General features: G+C 38.6%; 1 protein-coding gene across 1 annotated transcript; it reads left to right on the forward strand.

Moving 5' to 3' along the window:
- The first annotated feature begins 1255 nt into the window (after positions 1 to 1255).
- Positions 1256 to 24932, forward strand: SSR1 (signal sequence receptor subunit 1). The gene is made up of 8 exons (XM_016202422.2): positions 1256 to 1388; positions 4079 to 4191; positions 8378 to 8465; positions 9892 to 10154; positions 11729 to 11805; positions 12683 to 12761; positions 13919 to 14012; positions 22609 to 24932. Exons 1-8 carry the CDS (start codon positions 1310 to 1312, stop codon positions 22674 to 22676), a joined length of 861 nt encoding a protein of 286 aa, XP_016057908.1. The 5' UTR covers positions 1256 to 1309; the 3' UTR covers positions 22677 to 24932.
- The last annotated feature ends 615 nt before the right edge of the window (positions 24933 to 25547 follow it).

Here is a 25547-nt window from a genome sequence, read left to right on the forward strand (position 1 = left end):
GAGAGCAGCAAGTTAAATAGAAGGATGTGTTTGTCAAAAAAATCTGTCAGACTCAGGAACCCAGAGCAGGTCTGAAACAGAAAGTGCCTCCAAGTGGGGAAGGGAGATCCTTCCTTTGCCGGTAGAGTGCACTCAGCAAGGCTTCGCCACATCAAAGTGGGGTCGGCAGTCCTGGCGGCTTTGGCACGGAGCGGAGCTTCGGTAGCCACGCACAGGAGCGAAGGCGGCCGCTGCCAAGGGGGGGGACGCCTTCTCAGGGAGTCCCCCACTTCTGCCAGGTGCCTCGGTGGCCCGGCACTGGTGGACTGCAGAGAGGGGTGGCGCACAGTTGGCTGAGCCCAGGCCCGTCAGGTTGTGGCTTCAGCAGACATAAACCGCGGCGGGGGCGGTAGCCCCTAGGCGCTTTTACAGGGTGCCCAGGGCAGCGAGGCCTTGGGCACAGCCAACGCAGGAGAACCGAAGATGCCCCAGGCCAGCGGGCGTGGAGGCTGGAATCAGGCCTCAGGTTCAAATCTTCCCGCCGGCCACTGACTAGCCTTTAAGCCTTTGGTGAGTTACCAACCTTTCCGTGTCCCAGTTTCCTTCTCAGTAAATAATAACCCGCTCATAGGGATTTTTAGGGATTAAATTAGATTATACATGAAAGCACAGTTCTGAGGGGGCAGTAACTGGCCGTCGTGAGCACCCAAACAGGGTGAGCTAATTTGTTTCAGCATCGATGTGGCACGTCACACTGGGCTAGTCCCACAGTACCTGGTATAAAGATTGTTTAACTGCATTAAACACTTTGGCAGCAACCCAAACAAAGCCCAAACCGGATGAGAAGGGGCGTGTACAGCCTTTGGCGCCCCTATCATACATTTGCCAAACGCTTTCTGTATGCCAGGCACTGTCCCTGATATCCCTCATTTAAAATCAGATACACTATAAAGACCTTACCGCGCCAAGCGCCCAGTGAAGCAACCACCACCGATGCTAATTAGCCGGGGTGGGGCCGGCAGCGAAGGGCAGTCGACTGGCCGCAGGTCGTCTGCCCGCACTAAGGCGGGAAGCCGGCTCTCGCGGGATCTCAGAGCCTGAGCAACCGGCCACGTGACTCCCCGGGCCTCCCGCGCACCCCACGTCGGGCAGCTTAGTGGCAGCCACGTTGACGGCGCTCCGCGACCGCAGAAGGGGGCGTGGCGAAGGTCCGTGCGTGGTACGTGCCCCGCCCCTCCCCTCTCGGAGCCCGGATGAAGAGTAACGCCATTATCGCCGGAGCTGCCGAGAGCTCCCGCGGACGGCCAGTGGACACCGAACGGGCCGCGCCATGAGGCTCCTCCCCCGCCTGCTTCTGCTTCTCTTGCTCGTGTTCCCCGCCACCCTCTTGCTCCGAGGCGGCCGTGGAGGTGAGGCGAGGGGAGTGGGTGGCGGGGCTCGGCCGGGAAGGAGATGCCAGGGACGGCAAGTTTAAAGCTGGAGGCGGCAGGGGCTCCTGGGTCCGGCGTCCACCTCGCCCGCCTCGCTCCACCTTTTCATCGCCCTGGCTCGTAGTAGGGGCCGCAGGGCACGTGGGGCGAGGCTCCGGTGGGGCCTCTGCAGCCTCCACGCGGAGCGCGCGGTACTGCCGGGCGACCTCGCTGGGTGCTCGCGCCGGGGCTTGGGCTTGCCTCCCGGGCCGGCGCCCGCAGCTGCGCTCGGAGCCGGCGGGTCCCGGCTGCAGGAGGGAGGAGAGGGGGCAGCGGGCACGGCTGAACCCCGAGCGCGCCGCAGCCCGATTTCTCCCCGCCGCCTTCAGCCCGCTCCACCCCCATCCCGCGGCTCTGGGCTGACGTGTCTTTCGTTTCCACGCTAGGAGTCCGCCTTCATTCATTCATTTGCTGAAACCTTTGTTTTCTAAACACCTAAACTCTTAGAGCACTTTTTGTTTTTCTCATCATCTTCCCGTTTGTCAGCCCCTGGTCCCTGTGTGTTGCCACGAGTCTTGATTTCAGAAAAGCTCCCCATTCTCAGCCCCCATCGCCCATCCCTGTGCTCCCGGGCGGACCGAAGAATCTCTGTGGGATGTGCATCACTTATGCCCTTTTTTTCCGTAACCATTTTTTGATCCTTGGAAATATGCCCTGAAAAAATACAGTCTAATTCGAGTTTTACCCTTTTATTTAGTTTTGTTTATTCCTTCCTGCGGTTAACCTGGTGTGAAAATAACTTAGCAGAACATTAAAAACGTGGAAGACTTGGCTTCTTGCCCCGGTTCTTTCATGAACTTGGATTTTTCTAATCTGTAAAGTGTAGTCTGACTCAATGATCGCTAGAATTCCTTTGATTCAATAAGTTGAAGCAAGCTGTGTGGCAAAATGAATGATAGTGACAGGTATCCACAAGTTGTTTTGCAAAGAAAAGTGAACTGACTGGCTTCTATTTAGTGGTTAGAGAAACCCAAGTGTGAAAATTAGCCGAAACTGTTAATGAATTCATTTGCAGGTTGAGGGATTCTTTTCCTTTACCAATTGCTTGCTGTTTTTTTTAAACAAATATTGTCAATTCTATTTGTATAGAATTTAGACTATATTTTTCAGGTTTTAAACTTTTAAAAAAACAAAAAGAAAGAAACATCAGTATCTAAACTGAACTGGGTATCTTTAAACATTTTTTGTGAGAAACAGTCTTTCTTTCAAAAGATGTTTCCTCTTGAAATAGTTTAATATCCACTGAAACATAGGGTGAAAAGCTGTTATGTCTCAGTGCTTAAATTTAAGTACAACTTTTAAATTACGTCAGACCTAGATTTTTTTTTACTAGTTTTTTATTTTCTCCCTCCTTCCCTCCCTCCCTCCCTGTCTTTTTCTTACTGGTTTTTAAAATGACTTGTTCAGGAAGAAGTAGAACTGAAAAGACTTAAAATATGTGGTCCTTAATGTACACTATTTCTCTTGGGTATTGCAGGATATGCACATGCTTCCTTTCCCACATTTTTTTCCCTCTTCTGAGTTGCCACATCATCATTCTTTCTGAGAAATGTTGGAAGAGTTGCTAGAACTTTGAAATTTCTTTTGAGTCTTGCCTGAAATAGTTTTAATGTGACTTATTTGGAATACGTTTGCATATAAAACTATGATTTATAATTTCTTGGCTATATTACAGTTATGCTTAACTTTTATTTTCATATTAAGTGTAGGGGAAATAAAAAAGTATCTTAGGACACGTTTGAAGCCATATGCAAAAATAAATGCATGATTTCTCTGCTATCAACCCTGAAGTTAACAGCATAGGGTTTTTACTAAACAATGTGTTTTATGCCAGCTAGTTTTTACATGGATGCCATGCAGATATTTGTTCCTTGGAATTACATGCTATCAAGTTCTAAGCCTTTGAGCTGTAGTCAACTCTAATAATAATGTTTCTTGCCTAGATATTGAGATTGCTGTTTTCCTTTAGACATGAGTATTTTTTTTGTTTTATTTTGTAGGGTTAATGACAGATTAAATTTTGGAATTTCTTTGGAAACACTTATTTTCCTTCATTTGCTTAACAAGATTGCTTGAAGTTCTTTATTTGAACTTCAAGGCATCTTTAATTTCAGGAGTTCATTTTTTCTAGTTAGGTGCTTTTTAAAATTGAACAGCATTTCCCATTAAAATTAACATTCAGATGTTAATGCTCTAAGATAAAGTCATATGAATATTCTTATATCATTGTAATTTGACATCATTCTTGTACGCTGTGTGATTGAATTGCTCCGAGGGGAAATTTTTGTTCACTATTCTTTTTTGTTGTTGTTGCTAATCTTTAGCCAAGGATATTTTTTCTATTGACTTTTAGAAAGAGTGGAAGGGAGGTAGGTGAGAGTGAGAGAAACATCGATGTGAGAGAGACCCATCAGTTAGTTGCCTCCCGCAGGCTCTCCATCCAGGGCCGTTGATTGAACCTGCAACCTAGTTGCATTCCCTTGACCAGGAATCGAACCCAAGACCCTTTGGTAAGAGGACCAAAGCTCTAACCACTGAGACACAACACCCAGGGTTGTTCACTATTCTGGAGATGAAAAAACATTAGTGTTCCAGGGTAGTTAACTGCTTGTTTTATATTTTATTGTTAGGCTCAGTAGCAGCAGCTCAAGATCTTACAGAAGATGAAGAAGCAGTGGAAGATTCAGTAATTGAAGATGAAGATGATGAAGCAGAGGTTGAAGAGGATGAACCCACAGACTTGGTTAGTGCGATGTATGATTTAATGTGTAGATGTGATATATCTAGAATTTGTTCTTGTATAAATAATTTGGTTTTAAAATTCTTGATTTTAGAGGCTTGTTACTGTGATTGGTGTGGACTGAAGTTGGGAGAATAGGGACCAGATCATTAATATTTTCTGGAAGGGAGGGCGAGCATATGGACGTGACTCTATGAGGCTAACAGTATAGTGGGAATAACACGGGACCATTTGTTGATAGATTTGGCATACATACTACTTAGCTTTCTCACTTTGGGTAACTTGTCTCTCTGGCTCTCAGCTCCTGCTTTCTTTTTTTTTTCCTTCAGTAAGCAAATATTTATGTGCCCTGCTATGTGTTGGACACTGTTTTGGATGCTGGGGTGAGCAGACCAGGTATTTTCTCTGCTGTCATGGAGTTCATGCTCTTGGAGCGGTGTCCAAGGGGTGAGGAGCATGCAGTAGACAGTATGTACAGGGTGTTCTGTACGAGTGAAGGACTTGGAGAAGATCTCTCAGAGGCCATCCAGCTCTGACACTGTAATTGTAGGATTATAGTATGACAGTAAGAATATTGGGCTAGAATAAGGATGATTGCAGCATGCTTCTGGCTGATTTCGTTTCCTCTCTCGGACTACTGTATCTGTGCCACACAGATATTTTTTGTTTTTCTCTTTTCATTATGCTACTTTTGAACCTAGAAACTTGTGATTCTAGATTTGAATTTTTCCCCCCCAAGATTAAACCAAGTTTCTATTTTTCTGTTATGTCATCGTCAAAATAATTAGCCTTGTATGTAGATACTGCTCCTCTTTTCCATCCTCATTTTTATAGTGTATCCTTTCCAACTAAGCTAATCTGCTTATTCTTTTGTTGATGATTAAATGACCATTTTATGCATTTGCACATACTGTTTCACTTGAATATCCCTACTAGTTTTAGTGCTTTTCTAATTCCCCCTCCTTTAAGAAACCTTTACTGATTACTATGTGTTAAGCTTTTCACATGTATGTATACCTATACTTTTAGGGTTTATATTAGGGCTCTGCATCTTCAACCCAGTTCATTCGATGTACTACTTTAACTAGATCAATGCATTCCTCCATCGGTGATGGTAACAAAAACCTCACTACTCAAAAAGTGCTGTTTGTGGTAAAATAACTTGGAGCCAACACTGTAAGGGAATCCATCCAGCAAAAGGGGATTAGAGATGGTATTTAGGGCTCTGAAATTTGGGCATGCACAGAAATTTAGTGATAGATTATATTAAAATCACTTTTCTGGAATTCAAATCTCTAGCAGTGGAATGTATTTATTGTGGAGGAAAAGAGTAGAAAAGGAAACTGTTGGTTCTTTGTTATAGTTACAGTTTAGCCAGAACTTTTCTATGCCTTGATCATCTCCCTTACCTTGAGAACTGTTAGAGGTGAAAGAATAACTCAGATTGTTCACTCTTCACCCTGGCCAGTTAGTTCAGAAGTATTAGTACCCTTTTCTATGTAGTTTTTCTCAAATCAGGAAATGGTTAGGGCAAAGTGAAGCCGGAAGGTACGGAAAGTGTTTACTTCCTTTAGACTAGCTAGTAGGTACCAGTAGTAGTAGGCTTATGTGGAACTCTGTAGTCTAACAAATGGGCAAGAGTTGGTAGAAAAGTTACCTCTAGAACTGAGGGCCCTGGAATTTCTCCTGTTTTTGTTGTACCCCAAGATTTGTATTATCAGCTTATACACAGCTGCCTTAGGCATCAAGGAATTGGGGGATATGGAAGGATCCTTTGCCATTGGGCCTGTGTCTGGAGTCAAGGGACAGAAAGGAGAGTTTCCTAAAATCTGAGCTACAAATAGCTGGTTTAGATGCAAGTTACTGGTTTAAAATTTTTCAGTGCAAACTTTTTAAAAATCACCTTGGGCTTTTCTACCCCCTTGATTATGCTTTAGTCTCTAAAGCGATGGTTGTAATATAGCTTGTCATCATTCTTTGAAAGTATTTTCCTTAACTGATAGCAATTTTTGTTTTGATTTTTATTAAAACAAGCACTATAGTAGTAACACTAACATAAAATATTAGTGTTATTTAAAATAGATAACATCCTGGCCAGTGTGGGTCAGTAGATTGATCATCTGTCCCATGCACCAAGAGATCATCTGTTTGATTCCCAGTCAGAGCCCATGCCCGGGTTGTGGGCTTGATCCCCAGTAGGGGGCATGCAAGAGGCAGCCAATTGATGTTTCCCTCTCTAAGAATCAATAAAAACATTTAAATAAAATAGATAATACATTCAAGTGGACTAGAATTTAAAAGGTGCAAGGTATATAGTGAAAAGTTTCTCTTACATGCCTGTCCCCCAGGTGCTGAAGTAATTTCTGCAGTACTGCCAGTGTCTTGATTCTCCTGGAGACAGTCTGTAGTAGCCAAAATATTCTAGCATAATCAGGTAGCAGTTACTAAGCAGTATACATCTTATGATATGCTAACTATAAGATAAATGAGTTTACCTTTACTTCCATATACTTTCCAGTTCTCACAACTAGCATTTCAAACATTTACCACTTTCAAGTGCCAAAATCAGTCCTCTTTCATCTTAGCAACAGCATTGTCTTCCTTGTCAGAAAGTGAAGGCTGTGAAGTATGAACTGTGTCAAATTTTCTACTCTCTTCTTCTAAATATATTATTCACCCATTTTTTCTACATTTTCTTTCCCAGCATGCTTCTTGAAACAGTGAACTGTACAGTTTTTCTCTTCTTCTCATTTCACATTTGTTCTCTAAATTGTTTGGTCCCCTGAATCCGGTAAAAATGTTCTTGCTAAGTCACCAGTGACCTAATTGCCAAGTTCCGGGCCTCTTTCCCATTATTATTCTGTTTGATCTCCTTTTAACATTTGCTGCTTACCCCTTTCTTGAGTCCCTTCATGTTGGCTTCTTTTGCACCCTCTTAGTTTTCCGTGCCAAGCTGCTGCTGCTTGGTCTCTAGTACAGTCTCTCACCCCCTTAAAGTGGTTTCAGCCACCACCACCTTATATTGATGACTTTCAGAACTCATTTCTAGCCATCTACTTTACAGTTACTGAGCATTATACCTGCATTTTCAGTGCTTTGCAGTATGGCACCATCTGGATGCTCAAATTTTGTATGTCCAAAATGGAATTCAACATACGCTGTCCATGCCACCTCTGTAAACTATTTGTTTTGATATGGCTTCAGTAGTTCAAGCTTCTGCCTTGCTGCTTTTTTTTCCTTTTTTGTTGCACAATCCAGTAATCAAATCTTATGGTTGGTTTCTCGTAGATGTTTCTCAAGTACACCTTTCTCTTTATTACTACAGCTTATGGTTCCTGCCTTCCTGTCTTTGGTTTAGAAATGCTGCACTGAAGTTTAAACTTTTAAACTAAAATTTGTTTACATTTTTAAATAAATTTATTGAGATATAATTTATAATAACTGTTTTAAGCATACAATTTAATGATTTTTTAGTAAATGTACCAAGTTGTGCAACTTTAATCAAGTTTTAGAACATTTCCATTACTCCAATATGAACTTGTCACTTTTTTTAAACCTTTTTTTTCAGTTGTGTGACAAATTCTCACAGGAATATTCTGTTAATCAGAATGGAAGTCTCTGTAGGCCGATAAAGGTATTCTAGGACAGAGTGAGCAAAATGTGGCCACACACCAAGTCTAGCTTTGCCCATTTTTTATGTATTGTCTGTGTTTGCTTTTACATGGTAGCCACATAGAAAGCAGCCACAGAATTGAGTAGATGCAACCAGGACCTTATAATTCTCAAAGTAAAAAATAGTTGATATCTGGCTCTTTACAGAAAAAGTTTACCAGCCCACACTCCAGAACCTTACAGTTCAAAGTGTGGTTTGAGCACCAGTAACGTCAGCATTTCCTGGGTGCTTGTTAGTAATAGAGAATTTCAGGCTTCACTCTAAACCACAGTCAGATCTGCAAAATCCCAGGGGATTGGTATGCACATTTCTGTTTGAGATGCACTGTGTAGAATTTTTATTTTAACTGATGAGATACGATGAAATTCATACAAAGCCTTGGAGAGGCAATATTTTGTCCCAAATCTTAGTGAAGTTGTTATTTTTAAGTGGTGGTGGTATGCTGTCATGGTGTCGTGTCGTCCTGTCCCCCCCCCCCACCTGCCTGCAATAATCCGTTTTTAACGTTTTTCTTAGGCAGAAGATAAAGAGGAAGAAGATGTATCTAGTGAACCTGAAGCTTCACCAAGTGCAGATACAACTATCCTGTTTGTGAAAGGAGAAGGTAATAGAGAAATACTAGTTTTAACTCAGATATAAGAATTTTTAAAATGACAAGGTCACTTTTTTGGGAAGCATTAGTAATGCTTAAGATTCATCTTCCTTTCTTACAAGTGCAGTGTAAACACATTCTGAAAAATACCTTATATATATGTATGAATACCCATGCCTATAAGGTACTATTCCTGGCATTTAAATTAATGGGGAAAAAATACTACCCATTTTAACTAGAAATTAAGTGTTCCTTTGAAAGAAACTTTTCTTAAACTCTTTTCAGACTGCCACAGTAAAGTAACATATTTTGATTGGGAAATTAGTGAAATATTAAATCTTTACAATTAGGCCTTGGTTGGAGCTTAGATTTCATGAAAAGAAAGTAAGTAATGGCTTATATTTAATAAGGGCTGTCGCAGGCACTGTTCTCAATACTTTGCTTGTATTATTTAATTCTTACAGAAATCCTGTGGGGTTAGTTACTATTGCTAAACAGATTTAGAGAGGTTAACAACTTGTCCAATGTTAGCCAGTTAGTAAATAGAGTGTGGAGACAGGGTTCAGACCCAGATCGGTCTGACCCCAGAACCTGTGCTGTACTGGATGAAACTCAGCTCTGTAGACTACAGTATAAATATGAAGGCTTATTATTTGAAGTTAATCTTCTTGGGCTTTTCAGGTTTAATGTTTTAGTCCCACACATGCTCCAATTTTATGCCTATGAGAAGTGTGATTTGATTAGGAGATTCCCTCTCCCCATTTATTTCGTAGCTGCCTCTTTGGGTCTTCCTTTCATATTTCATTTTGACTAATTGCTTAAAGTAGGTAGGGATTACCTGATTTGTGTGTGTGTTTTAACAGATATAGTTTTGGTGAACATCTTAGACTTTATCTTTCTGTTGTTCTTCTTTTCATTATTTGCACAGATAACATACTGAGTTGGGGGGTAGGAGGTGACTTCAAGACAGCGTCACTGCAAGATAATCTTACTGCTAAAAGTACACGACTCTTTCTTAGACCACATAATTTGGGTGTGATCTTGTCTGAAACTGAGATATCAGTTCAGCTCTGAAGTTGGAATGCTGGAATGTAGACAAGGATTTCAGTTTATACACCAGTTACTAGTTAGTGGATGACTGGAGTTGTCTATTGAAAGGGATTCTGGGGCACCTGGGTGTGGGAGGAGATTAACCAAAGAACTTATATGCATAACCCATGGACACAGACAATAGTGCAATGAAGGCCTTGGGGGGTGGGGTGGAGTGGGAGTGGTGTGGAGGGGGTCATTGGGGGGATATCTGTACTTAGAACAATAAGGATAAATTAAAAAAGAAAGGAATTCTGAAACCAAGTCTACATGTATCAGGAAAGGGTGCCAAAATCCACTAGTAATGTCTTTTTTTTCTAATCTTTCTTTTTTTTTTTTTTTTTTTTAGATTTTCCAGCAAATAACATTGTGAAATTCCTGGTAGGCTTTACAAACAAGGGTACAGAAGATTTTATTGTTGAATCCCTAGATGCCTCATTCCGTTATCCTCAGGACTACCAGTTTTATATCCAGAATTTCACAGCTCTTCCTCTGAACACTGTAGTGCCACCCCAGAGACAGGCAACTTTTGAGTACTCCTTCATTCCTGCAGAGCCCATGGGTGGACGACCCTTTGGTCTAGTCATCAATCTGAACTACAAAGATTTGAACGTAAGGCCCTCTAAATTTTTGTTGTTGTTGTTGTTAGAGATAGGTGAAGACAATTGACATTCGAATATTCTCGTGTTTTACTCATTCAAGTGCCTGTTTTGTGGTTAAAACTCCAGGGAGGCAAAGGTAAATTGCATGTGTCTGTTTTCAAGTCTATAATCCACTGGGAGAGATGGATGTAAGCAGGCAGTATTACAGCATAATAAGTGATACATTCTAGAGATAAGTGTAAGGTGCTAGAGTATTAAAGTGGAAGAGACTTGAGCTGGATCTTAAAAGGAAAGTAAGCCACACAGTGGAATCTACTATTTTTAGTAGAGTTTTAGCAGTAAGATTTATGGTTTATGAGATTCAAATAGCCTAATATAAACACTCTGTCTTACAGTTTTTAATATGTTATGGTATATCCAATGAATGAATAAGAGAAGCCCACACTTGTACTGCTGGGAGTTGACCTCTAGGTGCCAACTATTATGTCCACCTTCAGACAAGAGCATGTCTAAACCATTCCCTTTTCAAAAAGTTCTCAGAGAAGGAAATTTTATCCCTTTTGGAAACTTATTCAACCTTTCATCACTGTAGTGTCAACATGTTTATCTTATGTCTTACTTAAATTTCTTGTGCTGCAATTAAGTTTTTCTTTTTTTTAAATTAGTAGAGTGTAGAGAGGGTTTTTCATTTTTCCTTCAAAATAAGGTGGTATTAAGCTTTCTCAACTTTATGGTAAAGTGACTTGAAGAATTATATATTTCATCTTGTTTCAAACAGAAAACAGTCCATCAGGCATATCTGTAGTTTCAGTTCCATTTTAAATAGTAGTTTCATTAATCTATTCTGAGTTTTGGAATTGTCAACAGAAGAATGCCAATTGCAAGATCTTGAAGTAAAACTTATATAATTATAGTTTAGCAATAAGTAACACTATACCACCTTTGTGCAAAGCATCAAACACTGAAAACGGCTATCCATGTATTGTTCCAGTGATTCTGATGTATTTGAAAACTGAAATTGTGTTGAACTAACAAAATTGTTTCAAGATCACAACAGAAAAATATTTTGATACTGAAAATCACTAACCCATTTATTATAAAGAAATTTATTTCCAATCCATTGTTAATTTAGAACATGAATTTGACTTGTTCAAGTCTAGTTCTTAAAATGATCTGCTATTACTTACTGTACATGTTCATGCTCCTTTCTTGTTTTGGAGGGTTACACACAACAGAACCTAGGGCTTCTAGTTGTAAGAGTGTTCTGTGGACTTTGTTTCTTTCCGCATATTTTATCTTGGTTTTATTGTACTTCCCTGGTTCTTCAACTTTTCCCTGCCCCCAAAGGTAAGCAGGGGACAACGTTGGCAAACTTGGAGGCATTTTTTTATTTTGTAGGAGAAAGTAGCAAACATAATGTTGAATTCCCAATACTGAATTAGTACCATTAGGTATGACTTTGAGTATAATTTTCTGAGTAATAAGAAAGCTGTACTATATCTCTTAGGGTAATGGTTTTAAGAATTCTTATAGGCTTTTATTTTTTCAGTGCATTTCAGTTTTAGGGATTTGTTTTTTAAACAGGGCAATGTATTTCAAGATGCTGTCTTCAATCAAACAGTTACAATTATTGAAAGAGAGGATGGGCTAGATGGAGAAACGTAAGTGGGAGTTGAAATATGTAGATCTTGTTCTCATTAAGTAGGACTAGAAGGCTTGCCTCCTGTCAACCTATTTTTATTAAATGATGAAAATGGAACGGACTATAAATTTGGTGAAATCCTAACTATGTAAATTCATATTTTAGATGATTCTTATAACTATTCATACCAAGTTAATAAAGATACTTGAAACTGACAAAAATTTGTTTTAAAAATGTAGCTTCAGCTTTCCATCCTTGCCCTCTTCTAAAATCTTTTTCACCCCATTCTCTTAAAGTGATTACCAGCCTAACCTATGTTGCATGCCTCTAAAATTGCTTTTGAAAATGTAAACTATAAGATTTTATCTTGAAAAATGTGTTCTTTGTAAATGATGAGTTATTTCTTACTGTATACTTAGAAGGAATTCACCAAAAGTAATTTTTAAATTAAACTGAAAAATGGTCTAATATTTGAGGGAGACAAAACCTAATACTATTATAAAGCAGTTTTATTAATTTGGGGTCATATAATTGCTTTTCTAAATTGACTAATTCTTAGAAATAAAGTAAAAAATTTATAAGACTTATTACCGGGATCTAAATTGAATTTAAAATACTTTATTCCTTTTACTAGCAAGTTATTTGGAAAGCTTATATAGTGTTAGCATTATACAGGGTGGGGCAGAAGTACGTTCACAGTTGTAAAATAATACAGTGATTAATAAATAATAATATAAGAACAAACTTTCATCTACTCACAATTGTAAACCTATTTTTGTCACACCCTGTAGATATAATTAGCTATGATGTTTTTATAAGTTAAAATAGTATAGTTTTAATTAGCTGTGATAGTTCCTATGAGTTAATCCAGTTTATATTTCTTCCTTTTATATTAGAATCTTTATGTATATGTTTCTTGCTGGTCTTGGGCTCTTGGTTGTTGTTGGCCTTCATCAACTCCTGGAATCTAGAAAGGTAATTATAGCTGAACGACTTTTAGCCATACTTCAGAAGTTGTTACAGCCCAGTTACTGGACCCTTTTATTAAAATTAGCAATAAGTGTTACTAATAAGCACTTGCTCTTTAAAAGAGAAATACTTAGTCCTTAAGTGTTAATTTCTATAGCTTTCTTTGCCTTATTTTCATAATGGGTTTTTTTGCTCTAAATTTGTATATTCAGTATAATGGCATCTTCAGTTTTTCCCCCATTTGAATGAAGCCATTTTTTTAATTGGCTGTGGTTACCTTTCTGTGTATTCACAATCTAATTTTTGGACTGTATATTTAATACTCTTTTAGGTAAATAGTTTTAGGGTTGTTTTTGTTTTTTTAAGAGCAAGGCTAAAGAATGGAATTGAATTCTTTTCTTTCTAGCAGTTCTGCAAAAACTCTAGGGACAAAGTTTTCCATTGTTAGCTTAAATGAGATTTTAAGTTTTTGTTTAGTTTTAATCTGTGCCAACTCTTTAAGTATATTTAACTAACAATGCAGGAACCCGCCTGCATGCAACCTTTCAGAAATTTATCCTAAATTTTGTTGAAGTTAAAAATAAATTTATTTTTTAACATTTGATACTCAAAGGGAAAAAAATCATCATATAAGTAGAAAGTCTTAATAACATATGATGCTTTATAGCATAGGAAAATCTTTTTTTTTTTTTTTTTAATTTTTTAATTTTTTTAATTGATTTCAGAGAGTGGAAGGGAGAGGGAGAGAGAGAGAAACATCAGTGATGAGACAGAGTCATTGGTCAGTTGCCTCCTGTACTCTCCCTGCTGGGGATGCAGCCTGAAACCTGGGCATGTGCCCTGACCAGGAATCGAATGACGACGACCTGGTTCATGGGTCAATGCTTAACCACTGAGCCACCCTGGCCAGGCAGGAAAATATCTTCAAAGCCTGAAAATCAATCATTGTTTGAAGATATATTCCTTATTACTTATTCTTTAAATTGGTGCTAGACATGATTTCCCCCCTCTGATTAATAAAAACTTGAATAGGAGTATGTTTTAAAACTAGAAGAGAACATATTTGTCTATTAAGATATTTAAGTAGCTTGATAGGACTTTTTAAAACTATGGTAAACAATATAACGAAACTCCTCTGAAGTACTGTATTTATGTTCTCTTAGCGCAAGAGACCCGTACAGAAAGTAGAGATGGGTACATCAAGTCAGAATGATGTTGACATGAGCTGGATTCCTCAGGAAACTTTGAATCAAATCAGTAAGTACTCTTACTAACTTGGCTGGGAACTTTTTCTCTTAAATTGAAATTAAATATTTTAGATTTAGCAAAGTGCTTGGTCAGTGCTATTTAACACTCATCTTTTCCATTACTTGTATAGAATCTAGTATATAATGAGTACTTTAAAATTTTATTCTGTGTAGTTTTTAATTTAGAAATGCTTCCAAATCTGCAGTTTATATACAAATGTGTGAATTCTCTATATTTCTAATCTTTTTCCTGTCTCTTTTCTTTCCTGTTGCTTCAGTGCAGAGTAGACGAGGTGAGGCGATTAATTTTTAATGGTGTTTGCTATGTATTGGGGGTTCTACTTTATATTAAGCTAAATGAAAGTTTTTTAGCACTAACTTTGTTGGGAAAATTGCTAACTACCCAGAATAGTTTGAAAGAATAAACCTAAAATACTGCTTGATAGTTTCCTGAACAGATATATTTCAGTTTTATTACATATGCAATTAGTTAGAATATTAATTTTTCCAAAAGAATGTAGAGTTTTTCTCTAATTGTAAATGAATGTTTCAAAAACATTTATTATAAAAGTAATAAGGCCTCATTGTAAAAAATAAATAGTATAGAAGTGAAAAGCTAATATCACCTCCTGGATCCACTGACCCCATTTTCCATAAGTATTTGGCACTTATGTGTTATTCTAAGTATTTTCTATATATATCTCAGCATATATGTCTATTGTTCCAGTGTGTTTTACACAGATGGCATTGTATTGCACACTGTTGTACAATCTGAGTTTTCATGCTTTGAGTATCTTTTTGTGATAGTTACTTACATATTTACCTTATTCTTTTAATAACTAGCTAATATTTTATATAAATGTGTCATCATAGATTAAACCTATTCTGTATGGAAGGACGTTTGTTATTTCGAATTTTTCAATCTTAAAGTTAAATCTGTAATGAGGAAGCTTGTCATACAGCTATTAAGAGGTGGAGCCAGGATTCAAATGTGTTTGTGCAATTAAACACTGCACTGTGCTACCTAAAGTGGTAGTATTATAAAGTGAGTGAAGCAGAATTATCAAGTAATACTAAGTGCTCACATTTAAAAAATTTATTTTTAAAAAAGTGTAATTGAAGATTCTTATATTTAAATTTATGCAATTTAAAAAATTTTCTTGTATGTATTGCAAAATGATTATCACAGTACGTGTAGTTAGCATTCATCACTACACATAAGTTATAAATATTTTTCTTGTGGTGAGAACTTTTAAGATCTACCTTCTTGCCCTGGCTAGTTTGGTTCAGTGGTTAGAGCATTGGCCCGCAGACTGAAGGGTCCTGGGTTCGATTCTGGCCAAGGACATGTACCTTGGTTGCAGGCTTGATCCCAGCCCCAGTCGGGGCACGTGCAAGAGGCAGCCAATCGATCTCTCTCTCTCACATCGATGGTTCTTTCTCTCCCCTCTCTCCTCTCCCCTCTCCCCTCTCCCCTTCCCCCTTCCCCCTTCCACTCTCTCTGAAAAGCAATGGACAAAATATCCTCAGGTGAGAATTAAAAAAAAAACGAAGTTTATTTGATCCATATTGACAATATACCAGGAAGGAAGATCTGAAGTGCTCCCAGAATATACAGTTTGCAGTTGGAGTTAAGGAGGGACCGTAAGGAAGATCACCTGAACGTGGGGAGAGCAAGTCAGGGAAATCTCTGAGATTTGATTACAGATAGTTATCAAGATTGTGTGCTCTTTTGAGGGTGGTTACACTCCTGAGAAGTCTGAAAAAGGGGCATTTCTTTTGTGGAGGGGGCGGTATTTAAAAATCTCTTTTTTTTTAGAGAGAGAGAGTGGAAGGGAGGGAGAGAGAAACATTGACATGAGAGACATGTTGATTGGTTGCCTCCCTTACAGGCCCCAGCTGAGGCCAGGGATGTGCCCTTGACTGGGAATCAAACCTGAGACCCTTTAGCCTGTAGGCCGATGCTCTAACCACTGAGCCAAATGCGCCAGGGCAAAAGGTGCACCTTTTCAAAGGTGCACACAAAAAATGTGTGGAGCCCGGCTGGGCGTGGCTCAGCGGTTGAGCATCGACCTAGGATCCCAGGTGATCGGGGTTCGATTCCTGGTCAGGGCACATGCCCGGGTTGCGAGCTTGATCAATGACTCTCTCATCATTGATGTTTCTATCTCCCTTTCCTTTCCTCTCTGAAATCAATAAAGATATATTTAGGAAACAACAACAGTGGACAGCCCTGTCTGGTTTGGTTCAGTGGTTAGAGTGTCTGCCCGTGGACTGAGGGGTCCGGGGTTCAATTCCATCCAAGGGCACATACCTTGATTGCAGGCTCTGCCCCATTTGGGGTGTAAGCAGGAGGCAACCAGTCGATGTTTCTCTCTCTCCCTCCCTCCCTCCCTCCCTCCCTCCCTCCCTCCCACTCTCTGAAAAGCAATGGAAAAAATATCCTCAGGTGAGGATTTAAAAAAACACAAAACAATGGACAGGGCTTGCTTAAGGCAAAGGTAATCTTTTACTAGGGAAGTTATAGGCCTGAGGCAGGACCTTCCCAATTAGGAATTTATGATCAGACCATCCTGTAAGGTTATTTTGGGTTAGATTTATTACAGAGCCCCTTTTTTGTCCATGCACAGTACCTCTAAACTATTTCAGTTTGCGAAGAAATATTTTTCTGACAGAAACAGCTATCATATTTAAAGGTTTATTTTATTATATGTAATAACCAGTTCACATTGAAATTTCTTACATTGTCTCAAGACTACCCTTTATAACTGGTTTTTTCAGTATAGGATGATACATTGTGTCTGGTTATATCTCTTGAGTCCCTTTTCATTTACAGTAGCTCAAGCGATTGGTCACTTGCCTTGTGGAAAAGGGCTTCCCAAACATTAATTGTGTACAAATCACTTGAAAATCTTATGATATAGGTTTGGATTCAGCAGCTCTAGGGTGAGGCTGAAACATTGGTGTTTCTAATAAGCTTCCAGGCGACCCATGGATCACACTAAGTAGTAAGGCTCTAAAATGTCCCACCTTCCAGATTTGCCAGATTGTTTTTTCCTAATGTCTTTAGTTAAACTTTATTTAACCTGGAAGATAAATCTATAGGCTTAATTAGACTTAAGTTGATCTTTTTGGCTAATAGCATACTTCAGCGATATTCACCTTTTTCATCTCATGGCACACAGAAACTAATTACTAAAATTCTGTGACACACCAAAAAATACTTTTTTGGTGATCTGACAAAAAAAAGTATCATTTTGATTCTTTCACATTAGACGGCAATTGTTGTATTGGCTCTTGTCATTTTTTTATTTGAGGGTCTAAGGGAAAAGAGGTCAGTGTCCCTAATAGTCAGGTGTTGCATGTTTTAAAATTCTTGTGTCACACCAGTTGAAAATTGCTGGCATACGTCATACTCGCTTCTTCCTGTATCACATCAAGTACAACATCCCGTCATTAGTGATGCTATGTTGAGCACTAGAGTAAGGTGAAGTTGAGGTGTTTCTCCTTCCAGCCTAGAAGTTACTGCAGGGTGTTACTTTGACATCACATCACACACGTGTCCAGTTCTCTAAACTATTCACCAGTTGATAATCCTCTCCTGAGTCAGTATTCTAGAGGTTGTGATTATTTTCATGGAAATTTTTAGTAACTGCCATTCTTTTTTAAAGTAGAACTTTTCCTCACCAACTGAAACTGTTTGGCACCCAAATGGTAACAAATAAGCTTTTTTCTAGTTTTCTCCTTTGTGTTTTGATTGTCATCTCTAAATTTGGATTTTCATAGAACTGGTGTGTTAACTATATTCTTTTTGATGTTCAAATTGTTAGTTTTGGCTACTGGCTTCCTTTTTGAATCACCTCCAGTCTTATCCTTTTGATCTTTGAATGATCCCTTACTTGCCAGCTCAATAAGATAATCCAAACTTTTATACCTTCTCTGCTCTAAGAATGGACTTAAGCATGGTTCTTTTTCTGCAAGGACACCTAGATGATACTAGAAATGAAAATCTGAACTTTAGGGATGTCATTGATACTGGGTAACATTGTTTCTAGGCCCATTCTGTGAACTGAGATAGAAAATACATATTCTTGAAATCATAAATTCATACTGATATTTTTAATTCAATTTAAACAGTATTTTTGTTTAATTTTGTATGCTTGGTTTTTTTCTCTTACATTTGATTCCTTAGAGCAGTAGTTTTTAAAAATTTATTATTTATTGATTGATTTTAGAGAGAGAGGAAAGGAGAGAGAAAAGAGAAACATCAATTTGTTCCACTTATTTATGCATTCATTAGTTGAATCTTATATGTACCCTGACTGGGGATTGAATCCACAACCTTGGCATATTGAAATGATGCTCTAACCAACTGAGCTACCAGGCTAGGGCCTACAGCAGTAGTTAAACTTAGCATTCATCAGAATCACCTGGACTGCTTGTTAAGTTTGCTGAGCCCCACCCCCAGAGTTTCCAATTGAGTAGGTCTAAGGTAAGACCCAAGAATTTGCGTATATCTAAGTTCTCGGTTGATTTTTGAGGCTGCTGGTCCAGACCACACTTTGAGAACGACTGTCTTAGAGCATGGTTTTCTTAGAGTTAAGGGGTTGAACCAAATTGCAGGTACTTTAGGAAAAATAGCCATTTCTTTGAAGATAGGACATGTACTTTGCGTATTTGAGGATAAAATGGAGAAAACCAAGAGAGATTTTGAAGATCATGAAGCAGGAGGCGTGCCTGGAAGGTACCTCAGGCTTTGAGAAATTACCTTTGGAGAGGGATGGTATAAAAAGTAGGATGTATGAGTCCAATATTTAACTTTACAGGAGCTTTTCTCTGTCTCATCAGAATGTAAATGAAGGAAGGGTGGTTTGGAACAATTTGAATACATTGCTAATACATTTTTCCTGATTTGCCTTTGTCATCTAAAAATGAAAAGAGTTGCAGTGAGTTATGATTTTACTATAGCTGATTAATTTCTGAATTTTTTTAGGGTTTGGGGTGGTGGTGGTGAGGGATTGGGCTGAAAAGTATCATTATACACATTGTTTTTTGCCTAAATAAAATGCCACTTTCTGAGCTATTGAGATATTTGGAGCCATTTTCCCAAAAGCTCAGTGACTCCAAAATGCTATTACTCTGTTTCTCATTTGTCTGCTTCCTAACTTTGATTTGCTGGACAGGCAGGTGAAGGGAGGTGTGTTCCATGTATTCACGTATTTAAAAACCTGCAGGTGGCTGAAGTTGCTGGAAGTCATTGGTCACCACTTCACATCTGCTTAGTAGCAGCTATGTTCACACAGATGGCTGTTAGATTCTAAAGTACTTGTTAATTCTCAAAAATTATATTCAGCATATTGTTTATTTTTTAAAGTTATTTTGAAATCGGTAAGCTATGTGATGGCACCAGTTCTTAGTCTAACCTTTTTGAAAGTCTGGCCCGGCTGGCATGGCTCAGCAGTTAAGCATCAACCTATGATCCAGGAGATGGTAGTTCCATTCCCCGTCAGGGGACATGTCCAGGTTGTGGGCTTGATCCCCATTAGGGGGTGTGCAGGAGGCAACTGATCAATGACTCTCTCATCATTGATGTTTCTATCTCTCCCTCTCCTTTCCTCTCTCTGAAATCTATAAAAATATATATTTTTAAAAAGACTGATGAAAGTTGTAGACTATCTTCATCAGATAAGTGCTTCTGTGCTCAGTTTTAGGCAAGTTGATGCCCCTAAACACAACATTACTAACCTATGTAATAAAGGTCAGTTTTCATGTGATTTGTAGACTTAGTTTTAATATTTCTGAGTCATAACTCTTAAGATTTTTAAAAAGAATTTTTAGTTTCTAAATATGCTTGATAAAAATCTATTTTTTTTCTTTTTATCCTCACCTGAGGATATTTTTTCTATTGCTTTTCAGAGAAAGTGGAAGGGAGGGAGGGAAAGAGAAACATCGATGTGAGAGAGACACATTGATTGGTTGCCTCCTGCTGGGGCAGGGAGTGAACCACAACCCAGGTACGTGCTCTTGACAGAGAATTGAAGCTGAGACCCTTCAGTGTGGGGGCCAATGCTCTAACCACTGAGCAACACCAGCCAGGGCTATCATGTTTTTTGTGTTTTTTTTTAAATTTTATTTTTGTTTGAAATATTACAGATGTCCCTTTTTCTCCCCAATGACCCGTTCCACCCCATCCCATCCTCCTCCCCAGTCCCTCTCCCCCATTTTCCATGTCCTTGGGTTGTGCATATCTGCATATCAATTCTTTGGTTACTCTCTCCCGTTCCACCCACCTCCTGCCCTCCATCTCTCTGACATTCGTCAGTCTGATCTATGCTTCCATGTCATTGAATCTGTTCTGTTCATCTGTTTATTAAGTTCTTTAGATTTCACATATAAGCGAAATCATGTGATGTTTGTCTTTCTCTGCCTGGCTTATTTCACTTAGCATAATTTTCTCCAGGTCCACCCGTCCTGTCCCAAAGGGTACGAGATTCTTCTTTACAGCTGCGTAGTATTCCGCAGTGTAAATGTCCCACGGCTTTTTATCCACTCATCTACTGATGCTGTTTCCAGATCTTAGCTATTGTAAACTGTGCTGCTATGAACATTGGGGTACATATATTCTTTCTGATTAGTGTTTTAGGATTCTTAGGATACATTCCTAGGCAGCTCCATTTTTAATTTTTTGAGGAACCTCCATACTGTTTTCCATAGTGGCTGCACCAGTCTGCACTCCCACCAGCAGTGCACCAGGGCTCCCCTTTCTCCACACCCTCACCTGCAGGAGTCCTTGATTGTAGCCATTCTGACAGGTGTGAAGTGGTACTTCATTGTGGTTTTAATTTGCATCTCTCTGATGATTAGCGATGTTGAGCATTTTCTCACCTGTCTCTTGGCCATCTGTATGTCCTCTTTGGAGAAGTGTCTGTTCAGGTCCTTTGCCCATTTCTTAATTGGGTTGTTTGTCTTCCTCTTGCTGAGTACTATGAGTTCTTTGTACACTTTGGAAATTAGCCCCTTGTCAGATACATCCTTGGCAAATACGTTTTCCCAGACTGTGGGGTTCCTTTGTATTTTGAGGCTATTTTCTTTTGCTGGGCAGAAGCTTTTTAGTTTGATACAGATCTATTATGTATTTTTAAAATACAGGCATGGTCTAGTAATTTTGGAAAATAAAAATTAAGATCTTTTAGGCACATTACATTTTTCATACCATTGTTCTTGAAATGCTTACAAATTATCCTCTTACTTTGGTGGAAACAGCTTTTTCCAGCCCTTCACTTTTTTAAAAACTGGAAAAATAATTACTTATTCCATAAAGAGAGCTTATCTTCCTAATTTGAAAAGTGCCTCTACAAAATAAGAAGACACAATGGTAAAAGAGAAGATAGTCCTTCCTTTTTTAAAGAAACTTAAAGATGACTCCTTGTACTGAATGGAAGTAGAAGAAACTCACCACTAGTTTATTTTTTGTTTGGTAGTCTTCACTAAGACTCTAACATAAGATATAAAGAGAAAGTAAAAGCATAATATTTGTGTGTGTAGGATGGTCTTAGTATTGATACAGTGTTTTAATTTTCTTTATCCTACTGCTTATTCCAGATAATCTTATGAAAGTGCCAATATTATGCAAACTGCATGGCTGCATTTGTAAATACTGTCTTTAATTTTATAACCAACAAATATTTTTGAGCTGCAAATTTCATACCTTTTACACTATTTCCAAAGTGTTTACGTATGCATGTATAATCATGTTAAATTGTAGAATTCAAGAAGATTTTGCATGGTGGCTGCAACATTACATTAACCAAGATTAGATCTTTTCTCACCCTAATTGCAAAAGGTTTCATTTTAATTTAGTTACCTCTTAAAGGATTATATTAAAGGTTAGTTAAAATATCTAAACTAGCCCTAGCCGGTTTGTCTGAATGGTTAGAGTGTCGGCCCATGGACTGAAGGGTCCTAGGTTTGATTCCAGTCAAGGGCATGTACCTCTGTTGCAGGCTCAGCCCGGGTCGGGGCGTGCGTGGGAGGCAACCAGTCAATGTGTCTCTCTCACATTGATGTTTCTCTCTCTCTCTCTCCCCTCCCTCCCACTCTTTCTGAAAAAGCAATGGAAAAAATATCCTCAGGTGAGGATTAAAATACACACACACACACACACACACACACACACACGCCTAAACTAGATAAGGGGAATTTATTATTAGATGGCATATTCTTTTTTTTCTTCTTCCTGTTAATCTTCACCAGAGGATATATTTTTTCAGAGAGAGTGGAAAGGAAGGAGAGAGGGATAGAGAGAGAGTGAAAGAGACACATCTATTGGTTTCCTCACACACCCAACCCAGTCTGGGACTGGGGATCGAGCCTACAACCCAGGTACGTGCCCTTGACCAGGAATGGAACCGGAGACCCTTCAGCGTGCAGGCCAGTGCTCTAACCTTGCTGAGCCACACTGGCCAGGGCTAGATGGTGTATTCTTGCATGTGTGTTTGTTTTTAGAATTTAATTGTAAAGTTGAAGGGAAATGCTTTTTAAAATATCTTTTGAATCCAACATGCCTATAATAGTCAGGCAAGTTAAAACTTCCTCTTTTCTTCCAGATAAAGCTTCACCAAGAAGGTTGCCCAGGAAGCGGGCACAGAAGAGATCAGTGGGATCTGATGAGTAAATGTTCCTTTGTGCAACAGTTCAGTCTTTACTTAACCTGCCCTAATGTTTTTCGGCCTGATGGGAATTAGTGCAGAGAAGCCATATCACCATAGAAGGCAACTACTACTTATGTGTGGACTGAGCAATCAGAGTCTGACGATAATGTTGATGACAGTGCACTGCATTCATTTTTCTAAAGTAACAAATTTGTTTTTTTTTAAAACCATTAAAATTTATGTGTGCGTGTGTATGTATGTGAGCAGTTGGTCTTACCAGAATCATCGTTGAACTATGTAAGGCGTGCCTTTAGAATACTGAATATAATGTAACTGTTGCCTCTTTCTTACTGACATTTTCTGATATTTTCTCCCCAAAGTCAATATTTGCCCAATATGATTATAGATGTCCTGCCTTGGAATGTTTTAAAGAAAACAATCTGCTTCTTCCTTAGAATCCCAATTGATGGCACAAATTAGCATTTGGTTGTTATTGTTGCTGTTCTACAAGTAGTATTCTAAAGGCACAAGCAGGAGCAGCTGCTTTTAGCAAGAGTTGTTGTGGTATTTGCTGCTGTTTACCATGGTATGCACCTTCAGAGCACTTCCCAAATGAGTTCAAGGGACTTGGGGATCTCTAGGAACAAAATTTTGAAACATGAAAATTCTGCTGAATTTAATATATAAAAATCCAGCCCCCTTTCTTTTTTATCAAAAAGAAAATGGTGTGTTTGTGGAAACTGATTGTTGTGTTGTCCATTGTTCTATTTCTTACCCAAGGGATTGCTTTGGAATGATTTTAGACCTACTTAGTTCTTTTTAAAGAGATCATTTGTCTCTCCTTAGTAGAAGCATTTTGCTTAAGAAAAGTTGCCTTGGCTACAGACTAAGCAAAAGGTCAATTTATAGGGGCAGAGATATATTCCAACTAATTCTAATCTGTTATAAAAACTTAGTTGGGTATTTTTTAAATGGTTAACCAATTGTTTCTTATCTAATCTTTTTGGGATTTTGGTTGTTGATATAACTTTTTTTTTTTTTTTTAGTTAATCTGAAGAATTCCAAAATTCTAAGCACTCAGGATCTAAAAACCAAAATTAATTTGGACTTCATAAAATCCTCTTAGAGAGTTACTTTTGCCCTAGGTAGTAAATTAAGTTTGGCATTATTGCCAGACGGGATAAAAGGTAAAGTGTAATAGTATGAACAAATAAGAGGCTTTCTTTTCCCCCCTCTATCTGTAAGCCATATTCTTCCATGTATATTTTGTAAGGAAATGGTACGTGAAATTTTAGTGGCTGTTTAATTCCTGATTGTCTTCATTATAATGAACTGGCCACTCTTCATTATAATCCCCACCAGCACCCATGCCCACACAAAAACAATAAAACAAACAAAACACACACAGAATCTTTCCAGGTTGTTTAAGCATTTAAACATCTGAGCCACAGTCAATGACAATAAAATAGAAGTCATTGTATAGTTATTAATTGCATTGCAAGTAGGGGTGAAGGTGTTAAATTATCTGTTGGCATTGCTGAACTATAAACTTTCTATACCTGTAATATAAAGTGTTTGAGTTTTTAATTGGGCTGTATAATCTGTAGTTTATTTGGAAAAGCTCTATGAGCTTTAAGAAACTGCATGATTTTTTGTTTAATGTAATAAGAAGGAGAGCCCTCCACCTCCTCAAGGAATATATTCCCAGATATTTTTGTGATTGTCCAAGTTTGTGAAACTACTAGAACAAAATGCAGTGAGGTGTAGTTACAAAATGTAAATGACCTGTAGAGAGTTTTATCACCTACCTGGTAACACTGAGGCAGTGGCAAAGCCACACTGATGGACAGGTGCCAGCCCCTCTGACCCCTAAGTAATTTGCCTTACATACTAGCCCCTCCACTTCTGAGGTTCATGGTTGTGCCTCAGAAATTACTTGTCATGTTTTACTTTTTTAGAGTAGATTGGGAACACTTGAAAACTCAGATGCCAGGGGTCTTCTCTAGTATCAGTGAGTGTTGAGCAGGAACTGAGTCCATAGTAAATGGATTTCAGTTCCACACATGGTTTGTTCAAGCACACTGAATAAGCAGCCTGTTGTTTAAATGTAAATATTTGGGTGGCGTTTTTGTTGGTTCGATATATTCATTTGCTACATCAGCCATGATTTCAGAATTTACCTTTGAACAACTTGGTTTCAGAATCTGTAAAATGAACGAAGAATCTTGTGTATCAATTCAGACATGTGAGAATATGTGTTTATAAAGTGTGGATCTTGCTTTGGTTGTATAGCTTCATCATTCATTTCATGGATTTCAATAGTAAGTGACTTCCGAAACTATTCCTGCCCTCTGAGGTGTTGGAGGGGGGAAGGGAAATGGGGCCTCCAAGGTAGAAGCCTGAGGAAAACAAATCAGAAGGGAAGGAGCCTTGACTTGATTTTAGTGATGATTTTAATTTTAAATAAGCTTCAGATAATAGTGACTTTGATAGGAAAAGACAAATTTGGATCTTGAATATATATTTAAAAGCCACTGCCTCAAAGGTGTATTTGCAGTGTATCAGCCTTGAGTTGTATTTTGGCTCTGTTTGGGAGAAGTAAATGGTGGTAATGTGACGTCAAAACTTTAATGATAAGTTATTTTGGAGCCACAGTAGTAGATAAATGTAATATAATATGCAAGGCTTTTATATAGCATTCATCTTTTGTGGTACAGTGATAGCCATACCCTTGGTATGAAGGAAAATTTACGTTTTTAGTGAATTTAAATAACGTGTGTGTTTTTTCTACCATGAACTCAGCAATATACATCATCTCTCACCAAGATTTTGATAGGTTACACCCTTGATTTTTCAGTTTTTATTTTAGTTTCAAAATTACATGTTAGCTTAAA

The sequence above is a fragment of the Miniopterus natalensis genome, chromosome 9 (genome assembly GCF_054644295.1).
Source record: "Miniopterus natalensis isolate mMinNat1 chromosome 9, mMinNat1.hap1, whole genome shotgun sequence".
NCBI lineage: Eukaryota > Metazoa > Chordata > Mammalia > Chiroptera > Miniopteridae > Miniopterus > Miniopterus natalensis.